At 34.1% G+C, this 12,391-nt stretch overlaps 1 protein-coding gene and 1 long non-coding RNA gene across 2 annotated transcripts in view; one reads left to right on the forward strand and one right to left on the reverse strand.

The window, feature by feature from the left end:
* Nucleotides 1-12,391, forward strand: part of LOC114933726 (dynein beta chain, ciliary) — a 57,475-nt gene that overhangs the window by 23,065 nt on the left and 22,019 nt on the right. The window contains 16 exon segments of the mRNA XM_085488769.1: nt 1,294-1,539; nt 1,620-1,844; nt 2,562-2,763; nt 2,845-3,011; nt 4,938-5,350; nt 6,315-6,585; nt 7,496-7,758; nt 7,834-8,144; nt 8,901-9,016; nt 9,126-9,337; nt 9,444-9,647; nt 10,339-10,410; nt 10,586-10,801; nt 10,885-11,122; nt 11,445-11,637; nt 11,972-12,149. Of these exon segments, the coding sequence (XP_085344895.1) occupies nt 1,294-1,539; nt 1,620-1,844; nt 2,562-2,763; nt 2,845-3,011; nt 4,938-5,350; nt 6,315-6,585; nt 7,496-7,758; nt 7,834-8,144; nt 8,901-9,016; nt 9,126-9,337; nt 9,444-9,647; nt 10,339-10,410; nt 10,586-10,801; nt 10,885-11,122; nt 11,445-11,637; nt 11,972-12,149 (3,527 nt within the window).
* LOC146724854 (uncharacterized) overlaps nt 1-12,391 on the reverse strand; it is a 60,768-nt gene that overhangs the window by 20,479 nt on the left and 27,898 nt on the right. The window lies entirely within an intron of this gene.

Genomic DNA, 12,391 nt, shown 5'->3' on the forward strand with positions numbered 1-12,391 from the left:
ATGAAAAGAGTATGGCTAATGGAAAGGTTGGTGGGGACGGTGTTGGAATATGGGGCGGAAATATGGGGATGGAAGGAGAGGAGAGAGGTGGAGGCAATGCAGGAGCGATGGATTAGGTGGACGTTAGGAGTAGACTGGTGCACGCCGGGGTATATGGTAAGAGAGGAGATAGGAAAAGACAAATTTAGGATAAGGGCAGGAAGGAGGGCGGTAGGGTATGAGAGGAAGTTGGAGGAAGGAAGGGGAGGAAGTTTAGCGAGGAAATGTTTTGAGGATATGAAAGAGAGGATAAGGGGAGGAAAGGAAAGAACGATGTGGGAGGAAGAGAGGGGGAAATTCTGGGAAGAAAGAGGAATAGAAGGGAAAGAGATGGAGGAAAAAAGGGGAAGGGGAGAGGAAGTATATGAGGGGTGGGAACAGAAAGACAGGGAAAGGCAGAAGGAGGAAAGATGGGAGAGGATAAGAGAGTCGAGATATAATAAATGGTATGGGGAATAGAAGGAGGAGGGTTTACCGGAATACCTGAGAAAGGGATGGGGGGAAAGTAGATGGAGAAGGATAGTCAGGTTCAGAATGAACAATGAGATGAGAGGGGCGAGATACTGGGAAGAAGAGGGGAAAAGAAGGTGTAGGTTATGCGGGATAGAAAATGAAACATGGGAGCATGTGATAGGAGAATGTGGGGGAGAAGGGGGGAAGGGAAACTGGTGGGAAAGAATGAAGGAAATACTGCAGGAAGGAGGAGAAGGGGAAGGATGGATGAGAGAAATAGAGAAAAAGAGGGAAGAGGGGAGAACGGAAGAAAGGAGGGAGGGAGGGGAAAAGGAAGAAGGAAGTATGAGGAGGAGAATGAGTGAGGTATAAATAAGGTGGTGGAGAATGTATGGGGAATCGGAAGCCGAAGCGAAGCGATAGGTAGGGACGGCTCTTTCTCTCTCTAAAGTAGTAGATAAGTAGGTTAAGGTAGAATTAAGTTATTTGTAAATTAGATGTAAGAGTAGAGTTAAGAGTAGATATAAGTAAGATTGTAAGAGTTTGTAAGGTTGGGGAACGCTCCTTCAAAAGCGCCTTCAATCCCTTAGGGGACGAATAAAGAATTGAATTGAATATTTTTAAATTGCAATCTAAACATTTTGTAATATATTGCAACATAACACTTTTTAATAGATATATATTATTTAATATATTTAATATATTGATGCTCCATTTTTTGAATTTGACAATTTTGACACTCGTTATTCAGTGATCTAAGAGACCTTTAAGTTTAAATAAACATAAATATTGATGTCGCAGGTGAAATTCACCATGGACGATAAAACCACTTTGGAAGATCTGCTGAAATTAGAGCTTCATAAATACGAGGACGAAGTTAAGAATATTGTGGACAAGGCTGTTAAAGAGATGACCATGGAGAAAGTTCTCAAGGAGCTGCACCACACGTGGGACACTCTCGAATTCGTTAAAGAGATGCACGAACGTACAAAACTCAACGTCCTGAAAATAAGCGAAGAGACGATTGAGATGTTGGAGGAGAATCAAGTACGTACATATTTTCTAGCGTGGTTTTATTCTCTTCAACCTCTTCAGCCTTGAGAAATGAGAAAGACTGATTGTCGCAGGTGCAATTACAAAATATGTTGGACTCCAAATATGTCGCCTACTTCCTCGATGAGGTGATGGATTGGCAAAAGAAGCTCAGCAATGCAGACGCCACGATCAACGCCTGGTCCAAGGTTCAACAAACATGGATGCATCTGGAGAGCATTTTTATCGGTTCGGAAGATATAAGAAGCCAATTGCCAGAGGAATCGAAACGCTTTGAGTAGATAGACAAGGAATTTAAGGTGATTTTAAACTCAAAAAAATCTCCCCTTAAAAATTTTCGAAAGGAGGTTCTCGTAAAACAATGAAACTAAAGCTTCTGAATATAAAAGAACAAAAAAATTTTAATTAATTTATTAAAATTTTTTGTTGTTTTTAGCATAAAGTAAGTAGATAAGTTCGCGTTTCGTTTTTATATGCATTTTAATCGTGGAAAAACATTTATTATTCTATTCAATTAATAAAAAGAAAAGGGTGAGCAAAAATGTTTTTTTTTTATAAAAGAGGACGGCGTTTAGGATCTTTTACCTACTAGAATTAAAGTATTCATAAAAAGATACCAAGAAAGTTAAATGATTAGTTTTCTTATTGTTTAGGTGAGGTTGATTCAATGCAAAAGACCGATAGAAAAACTGTAATTATTTAACTTTCTTGTTTTTTTATATTTATATGTATATAGAAATCCAGATTTGTTATTATGAATACTTTAATTCTAGTAAAGGATTTTTCATTCTGTACAGCCAATAAAGAGTTGAAAATAATGTTTGTCGAAAAAATAGATCTAGTCAACATCCCTTTAATATTCGTAATATTTTGCGGTAAAGAAAGTGTATAAAAAATTATATAATAATTTAGTTGCACGACAATCCACAGTGCAAAGTTCGTTTATTTCAATGATTTATATAGTTTTTAATAATTAAAATAACAATTAAATAATAATTCTTGTATCTTCTATCAAGGATCTATTAAAGGAAATGTTGACCAACTTGAACATAGTGAAGTCGATGAATAGACCGAAACTCCTAGACCGCTTAGAGGATTTGGAGAGACAACTGAGTATTTGCGAGAAAGCGTTGTCCGATTATCTGGAGACGAAACGACTGGCCTATCCACGGTTTTATTTTATCTCGTCCGCAGATTTGTTGGACATACTGAGCAATGGTATAAAGTCTTTTCTCTCCCCGTCATAACGATAGAATTATTTATCTCATTCTTACTTGCACATGCGCTTCATCGCGACAGGAAATTATCCCGAAATTGTTTGCAAGCATTTGTCCAAATTGTACGACTCGTTGGCGAAGTTGCAGTGGAAACTCGACGGAGGAAAGCCGACGAAACAAGCCAACGGGATGGTAGCAAAAGACGGCGAGGAAATGGCCATGCATGGCATATGCGATTGCACGGGAAAGGTATAAAATTAATTAAATTTCACAAGATGTGCAATGACACATAAATATGCAGCGGTTGTACAACTTAAGCGTTATTAATTCTGGATTCTTATTTTTCGATAATTTCTTTAAAAACCAGTTTACAGATGAGTTGCTTATTTTCGAGGAGAAAATTATTTCTGGAATTTCCCAATTTGATGGTATGTTTGATAGATTTTTTACCGAGAACAAGAATCTCGATGCGCTATAATCAATAAAATATTAATCTTTCAAAATTAAAAATTTTTTTAATATGGAGAATAAAAATTTGTTATTTTCGTAAGAGATCATTCATCGATTTTTTAATATAACAAAATTAATTTTAATTAAAAGTGGGTTTGAGTTAGCTTAGAATTTTTCGGGGGAGGGTAGGGAGTGCAAAAAGTGCTCGCTTCTTTCCCGCCCATGTTTTCATTTTATAATACACACAAACGCATAACATTATAATAACAAGTTATCTAAAGTACTCTATCCTGATCTTATGTAAAATGATAAATTTCGGTTAAGTCAGCTGATTTTTTCATATGTTGTAGCTTATGATCTACTGAACAACAGATGCAACCCTGTTAGCAAGCTGACGTCATTAAACGTCAAAATGACGTTATTTTGACGTCAGCTTGCTACCTGGGAATAGTCTTAACTCTAAAAATAATAAACAATTATTAGAGTTACAGCTAGTTAAACAGCTCGCAAAATCCGAGTTTTTCACTATTTGATTAATTGTAAATCAGTCACTGTCTATTATTTGGCTTTGAGCCTATTACAATTTTTGTTCTGTAGATAATAAACTACAACATATGAGAAAACCGGCTAATTTTATCGGGATTCAATTTCATCTAGATTTCATATAAATATTTTACATAAATAAAAATTTTTCATAACTATTCCGTATACTAATCCTACATAAAATTGAATGTCAGTAAAATCTGGTTTTCTCGTGTTTTTTGTAGCTAATAACCTGCTAAACAAAAAATATAATAGGGTCAAAGCTAAATAGTAGACAATTACTGATTTACAGTCAGTCAAACACGAAAAACTCTTCTAAACAGCCTAGCAAACACGGTATATAAATGTTATGTATTCAAGCATGTTACATGTAACGTATATGTTAGTTGTAATTTCCCACTCATAGATGTAACATTTTTAATATAACATATATTACATTGTAGTTATATTGTCATTATATCCCAAGATAGCACTGACTTATCAATACATCAATGTGCTATTTGGTATATAATTACAATATAACTACAATGTAGTATATGTTATATTAAAAATGTTACATCTATGAGTGGGAAATTACAACTAACATGGATGTTACATGTAACGTACACGTTATATTACCTGTTACATTTCGTTTTATTATAGCAACGTAACAGTTATATATCGGTGTTTGCTGGGAGTTTGACTGGCTGTAACTCAATAATTGTCCATTATTTAGCTTTAAGACTATTACATCTTTAGCAGATCATAAAAGCTACAACATATGAAAAAACCAGTTGATTTAACCGAAATTCATTTTATAAAATTAATACGGAGTACTTAATTCTTTCTTAAATGTACATATGTAATATCATCATGTTATGGCGCTGTTATTGCGACTTTTAAAAATCGATATCTCTAATATCGATCGTTGCACTGTGATTTGCGACATTTTTCTTTTGATAAAAAATCCTATGAAAATAGTTCATTAAATTGAATAATTCCGGAAATAATATTGTCTTATTTTCTTTCGATTAAAAGATTAATTGTACATGTATTATAAACTTTTTTTTAATGACAGTGAAACAAATCTTCGAAAAAGATGTATCTTCCATAAATACATCTCCCGTATTTGCTAGACTTCACGGAGCATTACTAAGTTTAGCTTTTATTTTAATTAAGATAATCACCTGATTACTTTCGTAGGTCGAGATCTGGTTGAATTGGGTTACGGAGGCGATGACACGAACCGTGAGGTATCACATCAGCCAGGCTGTTGTCTCGTACGACGAGAAGCACCGTGACTCTTGGATTCTAGATCACCAGGCACAGCCGGCTCTATGCGGCACCCAAATCTGGTGGACCTCCGAGGTGAATATGGCATTCGCGCGGCTCGAAGAGGGATACGAGAATGCCCTCAAGGATTACCAGAAGAAGCAGATCAGCCAGCTGAATATGCTGATCGCGCTTTTACGAGGCGAGCTGAACGAGAACGATCGGCAGAAGATCATGACCATCTGCACCATCGATGTTCACGCACGTGACGTCGTCGGGAAATTAATATCCATCAAAGCGGAGAGCTTCACCAATTTTCAGTGGCAGTCGCAGTTGAGACACAGGTGATTCTAATTTGGCTTTTTTCGAACGGAATTTTACACAAGAAACTTTGCAACTGTTCAATTCTTTTTGGAGAAAAATTGTAAGGGATGAAATCAAGTTCGTAAATCGAGTATTTAAAATCCGAGTCAACTTCAGTAATCAAGTACTTAAAAATCCAAGTAAACTTCAGTAGTCAAATTTTATTTTCTCTAGGATTCGAACAATACTCATAAGAGTATAATTTTATATATTGTACTTACGAAGTAATCAAATCTAGAACAGTTCTATATTTGAATTTTAAATCAAGTATCTGTAAAGTTCAAAATAATACTTTACAAATACTTTCTATCGCAAAAAATCAAATCTTTTATAAGTAGTACAAGTCTACATTTTATAAGTAGTCAAAGTCTAAATAAAAAATCTATTTATAATACTTACTATACATTCACGTACTCATACATATATGCATTATATATGTACGCATATATATAAAACTTAAATAATAAGTTTCTCGAAGTATTTATAAAAGATTCGTATCTTCGTATATTCGAACTTGGATCAAGTTCGAATATACTTGGAAAATACTGCATATGTACAGTGAGATTTCTGTACAATATATTTAAAAATATTAAATTTTTATTTAAAGATGGTTTCTGAATAAGTAAAAAAACACTTTTATCAGAAGCTTTTTTATTGAAATCAGATTTAAATATATACATATTATACTCTATACTATATATTTATACTCTTCCATTTGTACTTTTTATCCTTTATTTTTGAATTATTCGAAAAAAATATGTAACAATTTTCATCTATTTTTTAAAATAATTATAATATATTCACGTTGAGAATTTTTATGCCGATGTTGATTTAATTTTTATTCCGGCGCAATGTACACGCTAATTTCTTCGCGCAGGTGCGCACGAGAAGAAAGGGAGATAAAGAAAAATAAATTGAAAAAGATTGTTTCTCGCGCCTCCGTAGGTGGGACGACAAATCGGAAGATTGCTTCGCCAACATTTGCGACGCCTGTTTCATATACGCTTATGAGTACCTGGGTAACGTGCCGCGGCTGGTAATTACGCCGTTGACGGACAGATGCTACATTACGTTGACGCAATCGTTGCATCTGATAATGGGCGGCGCACCGGCTGGGCCCGCAGGGACGGGGAAAACCGAGACGACCAAGGACCTCGGTAGAGCCCTCGGACAAATGGTTTATGTCTTCAACTGTTCCGAACAAATGGACTATAAAGTATAGCTCCTCCTTCTCTCTATATCCCTCTTCCACCTTCTCCTTTCGTTTCCTACGCAAAGGTTATCGGCTGAAGAAATGTCAAATTCGCAAAAGATTCCACCGGTCTTGCACCGGGCGTGTGTTTCTATGAAATAAACGTTCTTCGTCTCTTTACGATCGGTTATTATTACATATTATACACGTTAGGTTAGGTTAGGTACGCGTAATTCTTTTGTTACAACTCTACTGCGTCCTCTTCTGCCAAAGTGCTTTTAAGCTTTCAAGTTACGTTATGCTTAACGGAGCGTAAAATTGAGTTTTGTTATCTCCCGTGAGACTTTTAACTCCTCCTGCACACATTTTTCTACATTTGTGACATTAACACACATGCGAAGTTTTAAATATATTGACTTGTACATGCACAAAGAAAGAAATTACAATATTTGGCAAGAATGTTATTTCCAGGAGGTCTCAATTTGATGGATGTGTTTGAGAAATATTTTCAGCAAGAAAAAAATATCCTAAACTGTAATGTGCTATGATCAATAGTTTTCGAGATATCAATAATTCAAAATTTTAATTTTTTAAAAAATGTAAAAATATATTTATCAATTTTTTTAATATAACAAATTATTTTAATTTAAGAAATAAGTTTGGAAAATCAAAATTATCGAGAAAAGGCAGACGAGCTATAGCAGAATGTTCGTGCTAATAAGTTTGGTTTAAATTAAAATTTTTTCAGGATGCAAAAAAGAGGTATTGAATACACCTATCAAATTAAGGGGTCATAGAAATAATATTATTCCCCAATATTTTTATCTCGACATAAATATTTAGTATCTATATTAGTATCTATTGTCCATTTTTTGTTAAATAAAATCCAATTTATCTTCTTTCTCAAACTAGTATACCTTCCTTCTTCTTCTAGTCTTGCGGCAACATATACAAAGGATTAGCGCAGACTGGAGCATGGGGTTGCTTCGATGAATTCAATAGGATTTCCGTCGAGGTCTTGTCAGTCGTCTCTGTGCAAGTGAAATGCGTTCTGGATGGGGTAAAAAATCGAAAGAAGAAATTTCTGTTCTTTGGGGAGGAGATCAACATTGTGGACACAGTTGGCATGTTTATAACGATGAATCCCGGTTATGCCGGTAGAACGGAATTACCCGAAAACTTGAAGACGCTATTTCGGTAAACGATATTTCGCGAAAAGAGAGAATTTATCGAGTGAATTAATAATCGCGTTAACAAATCATTTATCGATAGACCCTGCGCTATGGTGGTGCCCGATTTTGAGCTAATTTGCGAGATCATGTTGGTGGCCGAGGGTTTCCAAGAAGCGAGATTACTAGCGAGAAAGTTCATTTCTCTGTATATGCTATGTCGCGAACTCTTGTCCAAACAAGACCATTACGACTGGGGTCTGAGGGCCATCAAGTCCGTTTTGGTTGTTGCTGGAAAATTGAAGCGCGACGATAAGGAAACACCGGAGGAGCAAGTGTTAATGAGAGCTTTAAGAGACTTTAATATGCCAAAAATCGTGACTGACGATGTGCCAGTATTTATGGGATTAATAGGTACGGGAAGAAGATAAATATTATTTGAATGAAACATGGAAAAGCCTGAAAAAATATTCGTTCTTCTGATATTTTTACTAAAGAAGTATTGATATTGACTGAATAACAAAATCTGTAGCTAGAAAGTAGTTTGACAAATTTTCCAAGTAGGGATGGGATCAAGTTCAATATGTACTTAAAGATCTGATAATGAGTCGAATCCAATAATCAAGTTTTATTTTCTGGGTTTTGAATAATATTCATAAGAAATAATATATTGTACTTGCAAAGTAATCAAATTCAGAACAGTTATATTCCAATTTTAGAGTACACCTGCAAGGTCCGAAATAATACTTTATAAATATTTACTAATCAATTAAAATCATAAAAAATCGAATCTTGTATAAATAATTCTAATTAATTATAAGATAAAAAATCGGTTAATAATATTTGCTACACATTCACACACTCATTCACCTATCCCTAATTTCTCATAAATTATAAAAGATTTGAACTTCATCCAAGTTTGAATGTTTTTAGGAATACTGTTTTTATTTTTCAAGGTACTTATAAAGTTCAAATTTATCTCATCCAAATTTTAAATTTCCTCGAAAGTGTTGTTTTTTTCAAAGAAGTAGAAAATTCAAAACTATGAAAACAAATTTGAACCTACTTGTAAGATACTTAATCTCATCGCTGGTTTCAAGGCAGCTTGTATATTTCCAAGGCGCATTAATATATCAATGATTACATTACAATTTTCCTTTTATTTCTCAGGAGATTTATTTCCCGCGTTGGATGTACCGCGAAAAAGAGATCTGGATTTCGAAATGATGATCAAATCTGCGGCTCTCGATTTAAAGCTACAACCGGAAGATGGGTTCATTTTAAAGGTACATATATTACACGTAATATTCACCTCAAATAATTGGTGAGTGTATATATATATATATAGAAGAGAAAGAAAAAGAGATTTTCCTTCGCCTCTTCGCTTCGCCTCAGGTAGTACAATTGGAGGAGTTGCTTCACGTTCGACACTCTGTCTTTATCGTCGGCCTCGCCGGGACCGGTAAGACCGAAGTCTGGAAAACGCTCAACCGAACGTACACGAAGCAAATGCGCAAACCGCATTACAACGATCTGAATCCGAAGGCGGTGACCAACGACGAGTTATTTGGTGTCATTAATCCGGCGACGAGAGAATGGAAAGACGGGTTGGGAGACAGCGCAACCGTCAATTTTCAGTCTTATTAGGCCACGCTCGATATATATATAACAGGCTCTTCCTTTGACTTTTTATTCTTATTGCCACTTTTGCAGCTTGATCTCCGTGATAATGAGGGAGCAGGCCAATATGCCCAGCAACGGTCCAAAGTGGATCGTGTTCGATGGTGACATCGACCCGATGTGGATCGAATCATTGAATACCGTGATGGACGATAACAAGGTCCTGACATTGGCGAGTAATGAGAGAATTGCACTGACCAAACACATGCGTCTTCTCTTTGAAATCGCAACTTTAAGGTACGTTTTACTTCTAACTCTTAAATAATAGATTTCTTTAATTTTTAATTTGTTATTATAAGAATTTCTTTAAAAATTTGGAAATTTATCACAAATACTTTCAATTGCTTTGAATAACATCTTAGGCAGATTAGCAAACATTTTATGTCATGTTAGACAAAAAATAATTTAAAAATTGAATATATGTTAGCTTGATCATTGAAAAGAACCAAAGCTAATTAATTAAACTTAAAGGAAAAAGTTGAAATTATTTTTTTTTTTAATTTATTTTTTGTTTTAATTAAACATTAAAACTCCTGTGTATTCGCTGTAGTCATCTTGAATTGATGACGTCAGAAATGAGAAAATATATAATGAAAATTCGTACGACTTACGTTAAAATAAAAATGTTTTTCAATAAAATAGCGTTTGAAATCGATAGAACAGACATGTGAAATATACTGAAAACTCTCCTTCTGTGTGTGGCATATAAGGAGCCTTAGGGCCACTTCAACCAAACTCTGATTAACTTAATCGACGATTAAACTTATATCTTTGTCTCGTTTTAAATGCGTTCTTAAAAAGAACATAGATATAATTTTATCGTCGATTAAGTTAATCAGAATTTGGTTGAAGTAGCCCTTATAAACTAACAAATAGAAACCGAAAATCTTTAGTAATAATATATGAAATATGCCTGCTTCTATTTTAGAACAGCTACGCCAGCGACAGTGTCCAGAGCAGGGATCTTATATATTAATCCACAAGATTTAGGTTGGAGCCCGTAAGCAATGAATGATATTATTTTGATAAAGAAAATTTTCATTAAAAGTTCCAATATATATTTCGATCATAGTTACACTTTGATGCATGTAATTAGCTTAGAATTTATTTAATCTATGTTTTGATACGTATTGCGATTAATTTTTGGAATTATTTCAAGAGAAACTTATTCCCAGATTTATTACAAGCTGGATAGAGACGAGAGATAATTCCGAACGTGCTAATCTATCGATTCTCTTTGAAAAGTACATTCCACCCTTGCTAGAAGTGACAAAGTCAAGATTTAAGAAGGTCACTCCCTTACCAGAGATATGTCATCTGCAAATGCTTTGTCACTTACTTGATTGTTTCCTGACTAAAGAAAATGTCCCGCCGGAGTGTCCGAAGGAATGGTAGCGATATTAGCGAATAAAATTCTGATGATCTTTTGTGACGTAAAAACATACGTTTATATTTCAATATTTTGATGTTTCAGGTATGAATTATATTTTGCCTTCGCTTGCATTTGGGCGTTCGGTTCCGCGATGTTTCGAGATCAGCTGATAGATTGGCGAAAGGAATTCAACAGATGGTGGCTAAATGAATTCAGGGCCGTCAAATTTCCAACGGGCGAAACTGTATTCAGTTATTTCATAGAACCAGAGACAAAAAAGTTGGTACCCTGGACCGAGAAAGTCATCCAGTTTGAATTAGACTCGGATATTCCGCTTCAGGTTCTTATTATTAATATTATTACTATTATTATTATTATTACTATTATTATTATTATTATTATTATTATTATTATTATTATTATTATTATTATTAATTATTATCATTATTATCATTATTATCATTATTATCATCATTATTATTATTATTATTAATTATTATCATCATTATCATCATCATCGTCGTCATCGTCGTCATCGTCGTCATCATCATTATTATTATTTATTATTTACTTATTACGATATGGTTCTGTGAGCAAAATTTTTAAAAAATTTTGTGTATATAAATTAAATGTTTTTTAAATGTATTTAATGTTTAATTTAGTCCGCCTTGGTGCCAACTGGAGAAACGATGCGTTTGCGTTTCTTCATGGACTTGTTTATGAAGAAACGCATTCCAGTAATGTTAGTGGGCGGAGCAGGCTCTGGAAAGAGTGTCATAATGGCCGACAAATTGGCCGATTTGGCAGATAATTACAATATCGCAAATGTTCCTTTCAATTTCTACACAACATCAGGTACACAACATAAGAGAAACAATTCGAATAGTGAATCGTGAGTTTTATAAAACTTTATATAAATTTCCCAACTGTATTTTTCGAAATCCTCAAAGTAACTTTAAAGATTCGTGTTTAAAAAGTTACACTACTATTTATAAAAAATTAGAAAAATTACAAAATCCACTTAAAAAATTAATTTTTTTTATTCTTTAATGTATAAATATATTTCGCTGTATATTTGTGAGTGTAATGTAAGTAAATGATAGTCAATTATATCATATTACATGCAATTGTCGTGGCTCTCACTTTAATGAACGACGAATCATATTGGTTTTCGTTTTCGTTTGAGAAGACATGTTGCAGAAGGTACTCGAGAAGCATTTGGAGAAGAAAGCGGGACGAAATTATGGGCCACCAGGAACGAAACTCTTGGTATATTTTATAGACGACATGAACATGCCGGAAGTGGACACTTACGGGACTGTACAACCTCATACTCTCATCAGGCAACATATGGATTATAATCATTGGTAATAACTTCGCTATATTGATTGAAATTGCTACGTAAAGCAAGTGGAAAATTGATTTTCCTTTAAGAATTAATTTAGTAATTGCGCGGAATGATGGATTTGCTAAACGTGTATTTTTGCGATTTTTTAAATAAAAAAATTATTTTATAATTTTTATTTTTAAAACACAGATATAATATTTATATAAAGAAAGTGTGTCTAATATCAGACCCATTTTTAAGCCTCATATTTAAACAAGATTT

This window comes from Nylanderia fulva, unplaced genomic scaffold (genome assembly GCF_048542155.1).
Source record: "Nylanderia fulva isolate GAGA-0341 unplaced genomic scaffold, ASM4854215v1 Scaffold113, whole genome shotgun sequence".
NCBI classification, from domain to species: Eukaryota; Metazoa; Arthropoda; class Insecta; order Hymenoptera; family Formicidae; genus Nylanderia; species Nylanderia fulva.